The sequence below is a fragment of the Ceratosolen solmsi genome, unplaced genomic scaffold (assembly GCF_000503995.2).
Source record: "Ceratosolen solmsi marchali unplaced genomic scaffold, CerSol_1.0 scaffold6, whole genome shotgun sequence".
Classification (NCBI taxonomy): Eukaryota; Metazoa; Arthropoda; class Insecta; order Hymenoptera; family Agaonidae; genus Ceratosolen; species Ceratosolen solmsi.
This window is the reverse complement of record NW_011948414.1, coordinates 8,229,997-8,249,576: the sequence shown is the minus strand read 5'-3', so window position 1 is coordinate 8,249,576 and position 19,580 is coordinate 8,229,997. Positions and strand designations below refer to the sequence as shown.

General features: G+C 25.5%; 1 protein-coding gene across 1 annotated transcript in view; it reads left to right on the top strand.

Moving 5' to 3' along the window:
* Nucleotides 1-19,580, top strand: part of SK (small conductance calcium-activated potassium channel) — a 155,577-nt gene that overhangs the window by 127,897 nt on the left and 8,100 nt on the right. Inside the window, exons 5-7 of the mRNA XM_011506834.1 lie at nt 721-816; nt 11,678-12,099; nt 15,197-15,332. Coding sequence (XP_011505136.1) covers nt 721-816; nt 11,678-12,099; nt 15,197-15,332 — 654 coding nt within the window. The remainder of the gene's footprint in view (nt 1-720; nt 817-11,677; nt 12,100-15,196; nt 15,333-19,580) is intronic.

Here is a 19,580-nt window from a genome sequence, read left to right as displayed (position 1 = left end):
TTTTAATGAATATTATTATTATTATTATTATTATTATTATTATTATTATTATTATTATTATTATTATTATTATTATTATTATTATTATTATTATAAGATATTACGATAAAATTCATAATGGTTTCATTATTTTATCTTTCTGAAACGAGTAGTCGCATAATATATTATGCTTCTCAAAACCTTTACGTACTATAATATAGAGTAATGGTATCGGATAATATAATCAGTAGAATATATTAACCATATTACATACAGATACATACGGATAATCTCAATGCAATGCTTAATCAACAGCGTTAATAGTGTAATAAAAAATTTATATAATTTATATATTCAATTGAATTTTTGTTTTTTAAACACATGTGATTTAGTTTTATCGGATAAAATTGTTATTGAATTGAAATTCTTTTTTGATTTTTTTTCTCTACTTTTTATATGGGATTGTTAAAAAATTTACTTAATTACTAATAGATAATGAAACCTCATGAATATTCATAATAATAAGAAAGTAAAGTTAACCGGTGCTTATGTGTCAAAAAATTTTTTTAAATTCATATAAAATATATAAAGATTTGAAATAATCAGTACTTGTAATGCAAATCTGTTATAAAATAATGAAAACATAATAAAAACTTTGAAAGAGCCGACCGCAAATATTATTAGAAATTAAAAGTATTAATAACGTTGTAGAAAGTAAATATTTATTGTTTGTGATTTCAGGCCTCTTTTTACTCGACTGCACTAAAAACCTTGATCTCTGTATCGACTGTGATACTTCTTGGCCTCATATTTGCTTATCACGCTTTGGAAGTTCAGGTGAGTTAATAATAAACCTCCCATAACTTTCACTATCACGCGCCACGTTTGGTGCTTAATTATTCAATTAATTAGATGAATACACGCAGATTTAATAATTGACAATCAATATTCAATGGGGTTTTCCATGAAAATAATTGTCGCCTTCTTCTAGTCTTACTTATTATTATATGTAGAACATTACTTCTAATTTTCTACTATTAATTAGTCAAAGTAGATATAAGAGGATGGAGGAAAAGACGGTAGAAAAATGAGAATGAAAGAACAGAAACCTTTGTACCCTTTTGCAAATCAGCTATAAAATGCTGACGATACGAAATTTCAAGAGTTTATCCTATCTTATCTAAACGTGCTAGAAAAAGTAGGATATAAAGATAAAATGAAGCTCAAGCAATTGTTTTATAAATTACTGTAAACATTTTTAAACTATCATCATTGTAAATATTTGTGATTAAATATTCGATTTAACGATGAAATAGTTATTAAACGTGAAATAAAATAGTAAATAAACTACTTTTTGCTCTATTCTTACATGATAAAAAAGGCTTTTAATAAGTAAAAATTATTAATCTATGAGGTGATTTTATATGTGTCTACAAATTTATGTACTTTCTATATATACTTTACACACATAAACAGACACACGGTTATTTGTGTGTTTGAGGGAGAGGAAAGGAAATATTTAATTGTCAATTACTTCAAATCCTCAAATTACCTCAATAAACATTTAACTCATTTAATTGTTTAATTATTAAATGCCGATTTGCTTTGTTTTATTTTTATTAAAAAAAATTCGTAAAGTACCTGGAATTATCGGATCAATAATATGTTAGAATTAACGATTTTTAATAAATAACGTACAATTGAATGTGATGTTATTTTTTGAATGTAAAATGTTCAACTATTTATAGCAAAAATTTAATAATTAGCATATTTAAAAATATTTTATTCATTAGCAATTTTATTTGAGATTCGTAAGTGTACATTAAAGTACATTTATAATTTTAGAATTCAAATAATGGAATTTAAAATAAGTTTAATTCATATTTCTTTAATCTGTTAATTTACTTTCATTTAGTAATTGATCTTTTTAATTTAATAATGAAATACTTTTTAGAAACTATTCATAGATTCTGTAGGTTTGTAAAACATTGCAAATCCAATGGTATATATTTGAAATTAATTAAACTATATAAAATTATATACATTAAATTTTTATTAAACTTTGTACTGTCATTAATTAACAGTTGTCTTTGTTTAAAATTTTACAACAATATCATTCGATAATTTATATAATAAAATTTATCCAAGAAACTTTGTTTTATAATACATTTACATTTAAGTATATGCACATTTTTATTTGTAATAAATAAAATATTCTATAGAATCAATAGTCTGTAAATAATAAACATTTTTAAAGGAAATTTCAAAATATAGTTTAAAACCCCCTTCAAATACATAAAAAAAAAAAAAAAAAAAACTTCATTTTTCGCACTTTTTATATAGATGATAATAAAAAGAAACATGTCATAAAAATGTGGACTGCAAACTACTTAAAATTTATAGTTCAAGAACACCATTACCATTCAACTCAATAAATAAAAATTAAAGTATTTATTAAGCTGATTCAAAAATCCGGTTGATCCATTTTTATGTTTATCAATAAAAATATAGAAAACGTCAAACTACTTGGAAGTAACGGAAATATGTAGGTCGCTATTTGAATCATTGAACACGACAAAAATAAAAATACGTTCAATCTTATTGTAGATTCGTACAATAAAATGTTTAATTTTACATAAAAGCCGCACCGCAAATTGAATTGATTGATAATCCCATCAAAATGTTAATAACTCATAAGAAATTACGTGGGTAAATGGGGATTAAAAATTAAATAATTTAATCTGAAAGTGTTACGAAGATTTCTTGAAGAATCTCCGACGATACTGCCAAGTACGGAACCGTTTTTCTGTCTCTCTACTTTCAAAGTCCATCTACTTCGGTACGACCTTCCTGCCTTTTAATTCGATCAAGGTCCGAGCGAGCTTTAGCCTCCGCTGTTGCTCGCGCAATTGTCACTCTGTGTGTGTATCTGTCTGTCTGTCTGTCTGTCTGTCTGTCTGTCTGTCTGTCTGTCTGTCTGTCTGTCTCTGTCTCGCTCTCTCTATTTGTGCGTGTGCGCGCGTGTGCGTAGGTGTAGTTGGAAAAGGAACAGTGGGAAAAGGGCAGAGAAACACACACACACACACACACACACACACACACACATATATATATATATATATATATATGCATAGATAGATGAATAAGCGCTACAATCGATTAGTCAATTCAACTTCCTAATCCATTGCTCCCTCTTACTTTTCCCACCAAGTTCTCTTAAGCACCAGTCATATGAAAATAATGTTCTTTACATACATTTACTGTTGAAATTCTATGATTTTTCAAAGAGATTATTCATATAATTGTCATAAACCCATAAAGAGATAATCTTAATATTAATATTATTTGAGAGAGTATTTTCAAAGTGAAGAGATATTAAGTTTTTAGCACTGGAAAAGTAATGCACAAAATTCAAATGTGTTTTATATTAAATTTCAAATATATTTAAACAAAATCAATATATATATATCAATCAATCAAATTTAGTATTTTAATATTTTTTCCAAGACTGAAGCCATCAATTACCAGATGCAATGTTTATTCGATACAGTATGTACTGAAGGTCCATTTAGTTTAACAAAACTAAATACAATGAATGAACATCGACATATATTGCAAAATCATCTGTATATCAATACATGAAAATAGTATTAGTGAGAAAATAAATGTTGGTACTCGCGTACAAAGCTAATCGACCGTCTTTTATCAAACTCGCACCTATCGCGTACATCAACTTATTTTACATATATATTTTTTAGATATTTTTATTTAGTTTTTGTTTTTCAAAAATATACGATTATAAAGAAAAAAATTTCTTTGCCTCATCGAGTATTTCTACATATATATATATATATATAAAATATGGATCTAAATTTTTCATTAAAAAAATTAATTTTTCAATTATTTATAAGATTTATGAAGAATAAAAAAAATTAATTATATTAAAATTTATAGTTTAACAGAATTTTTTTTAAAAGAAAAAAAAAAGAAAATATTTATAGCTCTTTTGTGAAATCAATAGAGCAATCATGAAATTAATGTTAAATATGTAATTTATTATGAATAAACAATATAGTATTAAAAGGTATAAAAAATGTATATAATTCTTATGAATTAGATGCTATGATTTTCAATGTAGACCCGTATAAATACATTTTAAAAATATTTATTTTTAGGTTTTAAAATTAAAATAATAAAATTAAAAATATTATTACTAAATTCCCGCCCATGATTCCTGAAAGAATAATATTTCTAGTCTTCTAGATCCACAAAAAGCATGTATTCTTTAAGTACAGTTATTCTTAAAAACACAGATATAATATAAAAAGATAAAGTGCTTGGAAATAATCTTTTTAGCAGCCACATGGATAATGAAATCTATATAAATAATAAGTTAATATTGCAATATAGGATTTGATAATGAGCAAAGTAAAATAAAAAAAAATAGAAATTAAAAAATTGTATGTATTTTATGTAGCATACAATAATTAAAATAGGATCACATATAAATTTAATTAAAAGCAATAAACGAATTATTTACTTGATATATCTAACAATACAAATGTTTTCATTACGATATTAAATAATTTATATAATTTATACATTTTATAATATACTACTGTTTCTTATAAAAAAATCCCTAAGGTACTTCGTTAATGTATAAATTTTTTAATTATACTTACAATAGAAATGCTTAAAGCTAAGTACTAATTTAAAAAAAGTATATATTACAAACAGTAAAAATTGATACTTTGTAACGAAGAAAAAGAATTATAACTTTTTTATTTCTGCGTTTGATCTGATTTTGATTGAAATAGAAAATTTCAACGCTGACTAAATTTGGAAAATAATTTTCGGAGTAAACTAGTATAGAGATTTCTTAAAAGTGAGATACAATAGTATACTTTTTCATCGTCTTTATGATAGTTAAGAAAAAAGTCTTAAAAAAGTAGACTTTACCATAGGATTTTAACTACATAAGCGTATATTACATTAATTGTTATATTAATCACAATATTTTCTTAAGGATTAAAATTAGAAAGTTAATTGACCAAATAATGATGATATCGACAATTACAATTTATTTTGATTTTCGAGATTATGTAGAATTTAGCACTTGAATAAGCGTATTAGTATATTTATTTGTAAAATTAGGGAATAAATCCTAATTTTTTTAATACATATATTTATAAGAATTTGTAATGCTGCTTTAAATAATATAATTTATATGTATGAGAATAGTACTAAATCAGTAATTCTAGAAGTCTCTTGGGAGATTTTCTCCAATAGCAAGTAAATTACAATATTAAATCGAATACCATAAGATAAAAGTAAAAAACTCGTAAAGCAGAAAAAAAAGAAACATTATTCCAATAATTATAGTTTATTAGATACATCAAAAATTTTCAAATCTTATCATAATACAAAATTAATGTCCTTAATAAAAAGCGATAATGATTGTAAAAAATATTATCAAGAAAAAAATGTTTAGTACCTTGAACGTTAAAGTAGTAGATTTTTAAAAAGAGACAACCACTATCAAACTTTTTCTCATAAAATAAAGCTCTACTGAAGATATCTAATAAGACATAAAGGAAATAAAATGTCGAAAATAATATTTTACCTTTATATAAATTACATAATTTTACATAATTTTTAAAGCAGAAATTATAGCTTAAGATAAGTATAGAGTAGGATATCAAAAAATGAGGAATTTACAAAATTTGTAATCACTTATTACTATTTCAAATTTTATAATTAAAATTATATAATTATTGCTTGGTGTATGACAATATTCAAAAACTTAAAAATTTTTTTCATTAAAAGTACAAGATTACGTGCAAAAGTTAGATATCGTTGAGACACTATATTCTTTCATACTTTTTTTCTTATAAAAAATTTCGACTACTCTTGTATGCCTCGTGCATTAAAAAAATCAGGCAATAATAGCATTACTATTATTTATTTATTAATTTTTTTTTACTCCATGCTGCGTTCAATTTTATACAAGCATTGCTAACTCTTCAACGACGCTCAATATTGGTTATGAACTTTAAAAACTGATCTCTATAACTTGACGATCCGTGTTGAACTTTCGCCTCCTCCTGCACGTGTAACCATCAAACTAATATGTCCTAAACAGGTTTCATAGGTCGCCTCGCTGCCACTGGTTGATGCTAAGTATCATACGGTGCATACAATATTCTAATAGTTTCAAACTCCATTTAGTAATTTGACTCATCTCTAGGAGTAAAGATAATTAACGATGTCGAATAAGGGAAGGACGACATCAATGGCGTTACGAGTAACGCCATTAAGACAAGAATTCATTTATTAAATTAAGGTTTTTACTGTTTTCAACTGCCTCTGGCCTCGATAATCCAGATATTTCTTTACACCATTTTTATAAGAATATTATTCATTAATTTTATAATAATTCATGCGAGCGAGTATAATGTTAATTAGAAGCTTTTAAATAATCTAATCAACGCATTAGAATGAATGAAATATTAAATTAGTTGAATACATAGTTTTACTTTTTATACGCTTTTTTAATATTACACGACTCTACATTCGACCTGCCAACGTCAAGATTTTTGCGGTCAAAGGCAAAATTTAATTAGTTGTAATATAGAGCGTATGGCTTGGATAATTAAAACATATATATATATATATATATATATATATATATATATATATTCTTGTGAGCTGCATTGTGCCTTGAAATAAAGCTCTTACCTACGTATTTTGCCTGAAATCAGACATCTGTTTTAAGTATTTGACTATGCAATCATATAATAAGCATATTGACATGAATGAGAAATTTGCCTTTTGAAAATATACGAATACGCATTGGTAAATAGCAAGACAACTAAATAATAAATAATTCGCAGCATTACGTGAAATCTTGATGTGCCAATTGACTGAATGATTAAGCCTCTTATGCAATATAAAGAAGTTATACTCGGCGACAGCTCATTGATAGTCGGTATGTTGTCTGCACTGCAGGGCATTTGGTATGTTTAACTCGTGCGGACTTATCGATTCCGCCCAGTTAGAGCTTTACACCCGTACCACCTCATCTTATGCGCGCACTTTCAAACAAATGGAAAAGATATCGATGGCAATTAATGTAAAACTTCATATCAAAGGGATTCAAATTCCAATTTTCTCAGATTGATTGGCACAGTTTTGTTAATCGATGAGATGTTACTTGATTACGTAGCATTACTCTCTTAATCTCCATGTAAATGAAAATTTTTTAATACAATACAGTGCTTATTAAAAAAGTATATTTGAATAATTGTTTTGAAGCGACTGTGTGCATAAGTATTGCAGAATTAAAGAAAAATATGAATAATTAATGGTTAATATTAGCTATTACTACCTCAATTACGACCTCGTTCAAATATATTTAATTTTTGAGTTTGATTCGACTGAGAATTATTTATTTAAAGTAGCATGGATTTAAAATATATTCACAATACATTAAAATTTTATAATTTAATATCGGTTCGTTAGACATATATACACACACACGCATACCCGCTCACGCGCGCGCGCACGCACACGTAGACACGGTGAAAATAATATTTATATACCATTTTTGGCTTACTACATAACTTTCGAATATAGTTTTATAAAAAAATCTTACTGAGAAGAAAACGAACATGTGAACTATCTATCTCAAATATCTTTTAAAAAATTATATAATTGACAGTATACGGGTATTCATGATAAAATGCATAAATGAATTGTACCAAATGGAAGAGAAATTACATCGGTATTTCAAAACTTTCTAACCTAGGTATAGTAACTGTCTTCTTAAATTTCTAAAGTTTAGAAGTATTCTATACACTAGATAACTCATTGTCAGGCAAAGCATCATTTATATTAGAAACTATGAAATCGCATAAATTTTACGTAAAAAAGATAATCTCAACAAAAATAATGAATACTTTTTACATGAAATATAATGAAGAAAGTCTCAAAACCAATATAAAAACTTTAAATTTCTATCTTTGATTTGTCTCCTACACGTACAATTATGATTGATATATTTCAATGAATTACAAATTTTAAATTGATGAAATTGATCGAAAAATTATCAACCCTTATGTATTCGTTCTCTCTCACAAAAATTTCTTATCGCATTTAAGACTCTCTTATCGTACGAAGTATCTACTATAAAATCACTCCATCTTCTAGTTTGTGAAAAATTATGGTAACGGATTTATGATATAAATAAAATATATCAGGATAATACCATATATCCACTGAAATTATGAAAACTTTTTTTACAATACAAATACAGAATCTCTTGAAAAAAAAAAACAAAAAATCGAAATTTGTATTATTTCATAAATTTTAATAGGAATTTTATATAAAATTCGAGCAAATTTCAAGATCGTTCACTTTCTCAACCACGATTTTGTATGTAAAATATTCGATAAAATAATTTGATTATATTTTATTCTTTTATTTTTATTTAACCGCCATTTTCGATTTAAAATATTTGATAAAATTATTTGATTATATTTTATTCTTTCATTTTTTTTCCTTCAAATCTCTTCTCTATTCACAAATCAAAAGAGAGAAAGGATAAAATATAGATATCTCTAGCGTAGTATTTGCTCGCTAATTTAAATTGTTAATAAAAAAAATTTACGTAAACTCCATCTCCCAACAACAGATTTTCATATTTTTTCAAAGAACTTTGAACTGCATTTTAATCATTACATCTTATACATTGACTTGCAGGTCATTTATTTATTCAATAAATCAATCAAGATCTACTGCCCAATAAAAGATTTAAGTCCAACAATAATAGTACAATAATAAAAAAACATAAATTCTTTACTCGGTAAAAGTTTTTTTTTTTTATGCAAATTGATGAAAAAAAAACTTTAACTATGAAATTGAAATATCTATCGATGAAAACTTAATAATTTGCATTATATGCTTAGCATAAGTCTATGTGTACCGTGTCAATGTCCGAAAATCATTTCTACAATTGCTTCCATCTTACTAAATCGCAAGCACGATTTCGATAAATCAATATCGCATATTTATATATATATATATATATCTGCATGTAGACACGCTCAGCGCGCACAACATACACAAACCCACATACGAATTCATCCATTTTCGCATTTTCTGTACGAGAAACTCTCGGCGTTTGCGTTGATCCGCGAAGGAAACGTGACCCCAATAACGTATCGCAGATACATTACGTGATTCCCATGCCTTAAAAAAATCCAAAGGGGATTCCCCCAATCGACACATTTATACTGTCTTCCTCCACTCGCTTTATCTCTGTTTCCTTCCACATCCCTTCACTGCTCCATACGCTCACACTCGTGTCCTCATGCCCTCCTAGCCTCGACCCTCGCCGCTCATTCACCTACTCGCTCTCTCTCTCTCTCTCTCTCTCTCTCTCTCTCTCTCTCTCTCTCTTTATCGTTCAATAACATACCACTCCTTTAATGCTAAGATTAAATTACGAACAAATTTTTTATATAAATTTTTTTGTAACAATTGATGTTAAGCAATTCGATTGGATAAAAGTGAATAAAGCAAAATTCAAAAGAAACAGGTTCCATTTATACGGTAACATCACAGTTGCAATACGAATCTTCAAGAAGATCTAAAACTTTTCCAAAGAATATCTAAGTTTTACATATTCAATTACGTGCTATAGATTAAATAAGAAAATATAAGCTTATTATTATGTACTTAACTTTGTAATTATGTACGTAGTTTCAGACTATTTCAGTTATATTTATTCTACTTTTGATTCTTTTCCCACCGACTATCTATATTTACATATAATCCAATAAAAATTAACAAACGTTATATATCCTCAATATTTAAATTTAAACAAAAAACTGATGAATTTTCTATTACCGAAAAACACATAAATACAGCATAGTAAATTAAACTTTTTATTAATATTTTATTAATCTTACAAGCTTTTCCACTAAAATATTAAATACACGCGCAGTATAATTATCTATTTTGCCAAATCACTATTAAAAAAGAAATTAAATAAATTTTTATTTCTAAATATCTTCAAAGCAAATTAGATGAAGTTAAGAAACTTTATCTCTTTTCTTACTATTGAATTCTTCTGAAATTATTGAATCCTTGATTATTTAATCTAGAACAGTTGAAAATTGAGTGAGCGAAGAAATAATTAAATCATAATTCGATTGCTGTAAAAACGTCCAACTATTCGTCGCTATTAAATACTACTTAAACACAATTAAAATTAATGCTTTTATTAATTGTAAAGTAATAATAATAAACAAAAAACGTTTATGTACAAATAATAATTTTTTGTTAATAAACTTAAAGCTTCATGCAAAATGAAAAGTAAAAATAAAATAATTTAATAAATATTTATAACATTTGCAACAACAAAAATTATAATTGTCGAGTATTTATCTTTTTATGCACCTAAAATAGAATAAAAAATCATCTAAAATAAATAAGAAGTATTAGCAATTACTATGATTAAAATTATAAGATATTTAAATAGTTTTTAGCTATCTAACAAAGATATAATAGAGGTACGTTTTCCATGGTTGTCACTAAATAAATAAAAAAAAAAAGAATAAAAAAAAAAGGATTAAGTGTAATTATCAAAGTATTATGGCTTCAACTGATCTTCGGATTCTAATTTCTTCATTTAACTAAAAAATGCTTTTATTCTATATTATTTTCTGCTGGATAATTGAGTTCCTATAAATCTTGAATGCTCTTTCTCTATTTCTCCTTTTCTCCTTCTCATTTTTTTTCACTCTAATTTTTAACAAAATTTCAACTTGACCAAAGATAGTTGCCATTTTATTAAAATTAATACAAAATTTTAAACTATTTTTGAGAAGCTTAATAAAGGTTATAACAATAATCGTATTGTTTAATTTTTGTTTTTCAATCGACAAAACATAATTTGTTGTTTATGGTTATTATAGTGATGCAATATATTACATGAAAATTGTCATTGAAATATTGAAATTTAAAAGAAAAAAACAGTGTTTGAAAATGGAAAATACCTTACTGGAAACTAAATATCCAATTAAAATTTACTATATAATATTTTAATATCATAAAGAATTCCAACAACTTCTAATTATAGATCTATTAAAAAATGTAAGATTTTTTTTTCTTTTAAATACATTAATATATAGGTAGATAAATGTTTTAACTATGTATTGATTATAAAGTGAGAATTATAATTTGTATTATCAATAGAATAAAAATTTAATTTTCGGCATTTTTGTAATTAAATCTTTTTAAGATATTAAAAAATAAATACCAAATTTCAATATTATTTTTATACTTAAATATGTATATCCTTTAGAGGAATGAGTGTATTGAAAAACACAATGGAATAAGTAAATGGTTTGTTGATGTTTATAATTATATTATCATACTAACATGAAGTTGTATTTGTAAAGAGAAAAAAAAAATATGCTCAAAGCGTTACAATTGTTATCAACGTCACTCAATTCGCAATCACTTTATCAACAGATATTTGATAAACCAGAATTTATTAGGCTAACTTGGGAATTTGTACAAACGACTGGTTGAAAAGTTCTGTGAAAATCGTATTCTAAAGCTCTGAATTTATGCGTAACGTGGTTAAATTTGAATAAAGTTTCGCTAAATTGTTTTCCAACTTTCGTTTCAGTTATTCATGATCGATAACTGTGCGGACGACTGGCGCATCGCAATGACGTGGCAGCGCATCTCGCAGATTTCGGTGGAGTTGGCGATTTGCGCGGTGCACCCGATACCGGGCGAGTACTACTTCCTGTGGACGACGAAGCTGGCAAACAAGGGAGGCGACATTGGCTCCAAGTGGGTGCCCTACGACGTAACGCTTTCCTTGCCAATGTTTTTGCGACTTTACCTCATATGCCGTGTCATGCTGTTGCACTCCAAACTCTTCACGGACGCCTCATCGCGGAGTATCGGCGCCCTCAACCGTATCAACTTCAACACGCGCTTTGTGCTAAAGACACTCATGACTATATGCCCCGGTACGGTGCTGCTCGTCTTCATGGTCTCCCTCTGGATCATCGCCTCTTGGACTCTAAGGCAATGTGAAAGGTACGGATCTCCAGACAAAAGCGCTCAAACGAGTTTCCCCCCCCCCCCCTCTCTCTTTTTTTCTTATCAAGTGCACGAATCCGGTTTTAAAGTCCGAAATGCATTTTGTTAATAATAATTCGCCAGGGAATAGAGCGACCATTCTGACTAAGGATATTCCTCATTCGACACCGTCAGCTTAAATCGAAAAAAATACAAACATTGTTGTCAAACAGAATTTCTTACAAAATCGCGAACTTTTGTATTTAAGAATTGATAAATTCTCAAAATACAATATGTAATATAACATTATAATTTGTAGTCCTACGAAATTTTTGAAACTAGTCGTCTATTCCAAATATGTAGAGCAATTAACTGCTCACTTACTACTGAAATACAAACAGAAAAAATGTTTTTAATAGTCATTTTTTAATTAATCAATTCATTTAATTACTCTATCAAGCCAATTTAAAAGTATACATCGCATTAATATTAACAATTAGGAAAATGTGTAATTACACACGCTTATTAATCTTTTAAATACTAAATTGTTTAAAACATTATTACAGTTACAAATCGCATTCGATATTTGTTAATTCGGTATTTATTTAAGCTATTAAAAAATCTTTTGAAAATTTAATTTCCTTCAATAATGCATATATATATATATATATATATATTCAAAAATAATCTCATTTATTAATAACAAATTATATTGATAAGTTACTTTTATAAGTAAACAGTAATTGTTTACAAAAACAAACAGGATTTTTTAAATAAGCAATAATAAATCTATTACTATTATACTTAGTGGATATATTTCAATTATTATAAGGGCTGGAAATGAAGTAAGAATATAAATTAAATTATACGTCAAATAGGTTTTCTTTTCTATTCTTATATACGAGAGTGACACGCCTGAAGCGTAATATTATTAATTAAAGCTCAACATGTATGCGATATTCTCGACGTTAGTTCCCCTAATGTGGCTGTAGACAGTTTTTAGACACATTACTTCCACTACTAACTGTAAGTAAACCGGAAATGTAGAACAAGTTTAATATAGGGCTCGTTAAATACTGTAAAAAAGAAAAAGAAAAAAAGAAAGGAAAATAATAATTAAAAAGAAATTATTTTAATTTACTCATATTTTAATAAATGAATTTTTGGATAGTAGATAACAATAGTATATTTAATGATATTGTAAATCATTAATATTTCTAATTTTAAACTTATAATTTTTAAATTTCATTATTCATTTACAATATTAAAATGAAGTATAATGTACTATTTCAACTCCAAAGTAAGATGATTAATTAGTAAAGTGTCAAACAGATGATGCACTATAAAATAATACGATAAAACTAAAATTATATCACTGTGAAATTGACTTTAAAGTGTAAATCTGATTTTATAGCTGAAATACGTCCTTTGTACAAATTTGGTTTGTAAATGTATTTCGAATTACACACACACTTAATCGTAAACTTTGTAGTGCCGTTTCAAATAAGTTACGATTGAACACAACGTTTAGTCTACTTACATCTTTATATTCTAGATTTTATTTTAAGAGCAAATAAACTTAAAAAAATATATCAAATGTTCGATTCGACAATAAATTATTTTTATAAATGGAAAAAAGTATTTGATTGTTCTTGAAAATATGGAAAGTTTTTTTTAAGAAACAGTCGATAATAGTAAAATACTTTTTCTTATTAACACACGTTATAACGAACATATTGATATTCAAAAATACAAGTAATTATTTACAATCTGAAAGAATAAACTATTTTATTTTTATAATATTTAATATAACGTTATTTAAAAATAATTATACATATTTTTGTAAAAATTTTTAGATTTTTAGAAAATATAAATATAAATGCTGTAATTTTATTTCATTAAATTATTTTATTAAAATTGCGTATGTTTAAAATAATCTTTGTACATCTTATATGTTATTTAAAAACATTATTTATGCAAAAAGAGAAATATCACAGCTATACACCAATATTATAATATAAATGAATTGCAATTTACTACAATAAAAATTTACCCTTTTTTATTTAACTTATATTATTTCGACTCATTAATTTACAATAATTAATAATTTATTTAATCTATTTCAAACTTACAAATTATTACTAACTATTCCGTACTTTGTAAACTAAAATTTATTTTCCAATGAAAAGTATATTACAAATTTATGTAAAAATATTTTACTCTCATGTAATTCTTAAAATATATTTTGGAATACTGTAATTTATTTTATTGGACAATATTATGATATTTTTATATATATATATATATATATATATATATATATATATATATATATATATATATATATATATATATATAATAACGTTCATTATTGTGCAAACAAAACTCTATTTTAATGTTAAAAATATTTAAATAAATCGTTTTATATTATTTTTTTTTTATAAATATTTTTTTATAAATGTTATATATTTTCAGATATCACTCTAAATATAATTTTGACACATAGAAATATTTCTTATAGTTGCTAATACTATTGACAGATAATAATCAATAGCTTAATATATTTACTTATTGATCATTATCTTGTAATTTTTATAGATCTTTTAAACATCCTTTACATTTACATTTATATTAATATATTTATATATAAAATAGGAAATAACATTTCTAGTAAGAACATTTTTTATTAATTAAAAAAATTTCATAATAAATTTATATATTTAATTTTAATCGTCAACTACTTTAATAATATATTAACTAATTTCTCTAGTGATATCAGAATAAATTCTAATACTAATTTCCTTTTAAATACAGATTACAAAAATCTAAATTCGTGTTTTTCATTAACATTACCACTGTATTTTTAACACAAAACTTCAAACTTTTGTATAGTTGCAGACGTTTTTAATGAATAATCAATTGTTTAAATGTTACTTAAAATATAAATTAAGATTAGTCGATTAACCTTCGAGGAAATTGGTGATCGTATCGACTTTTTTTTTCTTTTGCCTTGCAATCGGGAGCACCGCATTTGCTTTAATAATGAAAGACACGGGAAAATCCAATTATTACAAAGATATTTATAAACGGCCTGTGTACGTTTGTGTGCGTATAGGTTCCACGACGAAGAACACGCCAATCTTCTTAATGCAATGTGGCTGATCGCCATCACCTTCCTCAGTGTGGGCTTCGGTGATATCGTACCCAATACCTATTGCGGCCGAGGTATCGCCGTATCAACTGGAATGATGGTAAGTCTAGCAGACATGATAACCTCTTCAATTCGCATCTATATCTAATTATTACATAATTTTATATGATTATGGAATGAGAAGATATAAAAGATCGAAAACTGTAACCACTGCACATTGTGCTATTCATGGATTTGTCGTTAGAATCTCATTTGAATAATGTTTAAGGAATGTTTTTTTTATTAAAATAAATCTAATAAATTGCATGAAATTGTATGAATAATTTCAAAACTGTTTCAATGACTGATTATTGACACATGCATTGATTAAAAATAATTGCAGAGAAAATTTTATTAAAATTTTAATAAAATCCTAACAAGGACTATTATTATTTATCACTGTGCTTTATGATATCAATTACTTCTATTATAGTTTTATTTATTGTTAATAGATTTTTACAAATTAATTATGTAAATTGATTAGTGGTGTAGACAAAAATAGTACTGATTATGCAACACAATATTAATCTTATTATAAATGAATTATTTATATTATTCGGCTATACAATAAAATTTACGAATTTCACGATACTTTATTGTTAAATTTTGTTGTTTAACTAATGTAAAAAGTATCCATTATATATCATTTTAATTTTAAATCAAAGAGTAATAATATTTTTACAAATTTTAATCATATATCGTGTGTATGTAAAGACTTTAACAAAAAAAAAAAAAAAAAAAAAAAAAAAAAAAATCATTTATCACATATTTTCATAAAACAATACAAGCATAATGATTTATAAGATATTTACGAAGAATAAAGAAATTGACGTAAGATCACCATTTAATAGACATTTAGAATAATAAAAGACATAACTAAAAGAAAAATTGATTACTAATGAATAGATCGAGCGTGTACTATCGAAATTTAACCATCAGCGCCAACAAGAAAAAAACAAATAAAAACAGTAAACTTGACAAATACTTTAAGAAATGAACGATAGATTGTCGATTATGTGCTACATGCACACGTGAACGATATAAATGTCGCGAAAAGCATATAGTACTGAAATCTATCTTGCTCTAATATACAATAGTAACTTCGTAGCGGTGCAAATATCACGTAGAAAATATCCCGTAAAACTTAATACTGAATTAAACCTGAAATTGTTGGAATCAAGATTAAAGCAGCCGCTGCTTTTTAGCGATTCGGCGAAATTCTTACCCCATCGTCGCATATATGTAGGTGAATACAACTCTCTTGAATTTCACTTCCCCCTTTTTCGCTATACTTCTTGCTTTCCTGCTATTAGTTTCCATTTCGAGCAAAGAGTCGAGTTTATTAGTCTTTTTCCTTTTCGAACTACATTGCTTTTTTCGGATTTAGCCATTGACGAACAAAGCCGACGTAACTACTCGAATGTAAGTTCGCCTTATTGAAATGAGACAAGCGAGCGATTTTAGAGATTGTATTTACCACCAGCCTTTTATTACATGTCCAATCTACTATTAAACTTTATTCCAATAGGAAGATTGAAAATAACTGCGTTCGAAGCAGATAAAGAAGATTATACAAAAATATGCCTTTGATATTTGGAAATAAAAGTTATTATCTTTAATCAGAATTCAAATACTTGAGTATAGGTTTTTCAGAATTCTGAACTCATCTTGTCGATTGAGACTTTGTATGTCAGGCTCCCAAATAATTATTTATTTTAATCGCAAATTTGTTATTTTAATATGTAATGAAAAATCGTATTTGCGTTAAATGAGTTGAAATCATTTAGAAATTTCTTCAATTTTAATTAAATTATAAATACAATATAATTATAACTGATAAATAGAAAATTACTTTAAGGATTTACTTTGCAATAATATTATGGAAAAATCGCGATTATTGGATAATTATATTTATCATTTATTATAACGTTTTTTTTTTTTTTAATTCATACTTCATTATTCATGCTCATCTAATTTAGTTGGAAATATTTATTATATTTAGAAATACATCTAGCTTATGTAAATTTATCCCTATTTTGAATTGCTTGTACATACATGTTGCCGAATAAAAACAAAAATACGTTTTATTTAGTAAAATTTAACACTTTCAATTTAAAAGAAAAAAAAAAGTTAAACTAATATTACTTAATGAATACACAATTATTACTGTCATACGTATCAAGGAGAAGGAAATCTATTTGTATAACAAACTTTCCTTGACTTTTAATCAATTATATACATATGCATTTAAATAAATCATTCTAAATTAATTTTGCGCTGTATCTTTTATATTCATATTTATAGGAACGTCCTAGGTCATGCGTCTTATTTTATAATTTGAAAGGATTGCTTATTGTTAATATACTCTGTAGAATGTGGTATATTTTCTTTATTACAAGTGTCTAACAAAAAAATGAGGAACACTTCATGTTGAAAAGTCGAAAAATATGAGATCAATAAATTATCCATGAATTATAATATTATTACACTCCTGCAATGATGATAAAAAGTTACACAATATGTAATGTAAAATATTATCTAATGGGGAATAGTTTGTCCGAGGCGAAGAAGCTTGAACTTGGAAATTCATTATGGCACATTTGCGATCAACGAGGTTAGCAAAGAAAGAACAATAATTTCAATAACATTACAAATAGCCAATATAATACTTTTACATTTTAATATAATTTTTCATTTTTAATTTTTCATAAAAATATTTAAATATAAAACTTACATATAATAATTTTATGCGAGTTAGTTCACCGAGTCTGATAAAGATAAGTAAAGTTAGGTAGTGGCTAGAATGGAATCAAAGAGAATAATTGATGGGAGCATTGGGTTGACGAAGAAAAATTACAATTATAATTTACAAATGCATGAGCAAAATTAACAAAAAATTAACAAATATTCTTAAAATATTTGCTATCGATTGTTAAAATAATGATCGAGTGACTTTCTTTCTAGTTCAAAAACAGATTTAAAAATATATTAATATTTTAAATTTATATGTACACATGCATCGACAATTCAAATTTAATATTTAATAATTTAATAAGAAAAATTTCACGTTTTAAGAGCAAAATAGAAAAATTAAATACAATCAAATTTGATCATTTTTATATGTAAAAATGAATCTGCAATTAGAACATTTAGCCTATAATAGTTTTTTTTTTTTTTTTTTTTTTTTTTTTTTTTTTTTTTTATTCATGTAAAACTCCAACAACAACAAAATGTATTACATTGAAAAATTAGTAGTTCGACTAAAATTTTGAAAATTATAAAATTAAGTCTTAAAAAAAGTTTCTTGTACTTTAGTTATTTTCATTTTTAGACTCTGATTGTAAATAAAACGATATATCTAAAATAATTATTATTTAATGCTTTAACTGAGATAGAAGTTATATTATCAATCTTCAATAGCCGAGATTAATATTTAATAAATCGCATATTTAATATAAACATATATATATAAATATAAACTATTCGCAGTCTCTCATTTTGGAAGTTGTGAAAGTTGTTAATTCCATATATATATATAATAAATATATATTTCGAGTTAAAATGAAATGAAACTAAGATTTGCAGAAGAAATACATTTATTAATAAAATGAATATAATTAGATTTCGTTGATTATTTTTTATTTTATTTCATCGCTGTATTTCAAACTTATGCGTTGCATGTAATATTAAATGTTATGTTTTTCTTTACTTTCAGAACTACGTTAATTAAAAAAAATATATAATAATGCCATTAATAATGCAAAATGCTACCATAACTTCCAATTCTTATCTTACTTTTATTTCATACTAGAATAATACGTATTAGCTATAGCGAATAATAAACATGGAATAAATAAGTTTATTTAAATTAATTTGTTTAATTTATTTACAAATGAACAATCGCAGACGCGTCAATATCTCAATAGCGTAAAAAATTTTATCCTGTTCAGAACATTAAATCGGTGCATTTTCATTGATTTATTTGCGATCGATATTATAATAAATTGTTGGGAACCACGATTCCTAACGAAGATAAGTAGAATCTTCGAACTTCGAGTCGGAAACATTAGTCAATGCTTTCTAAGTACTTTTTCCGTTTCATTAAAAAAGAGAAGGGAAAACAATTTAGTCTATTACTACAGTACTACTCAAATTGCTATCTCACTCCTTTTCCATAACAATAATATTTACGAACATATAAATCATAATACTACCCAGTATTCTTCTAAACATATGCTACAATAATTCATTTTACTAAAATTCATTCTTTTTAAAATTCATTTTTCTTTTTCCCAATGCGTTTTATTAC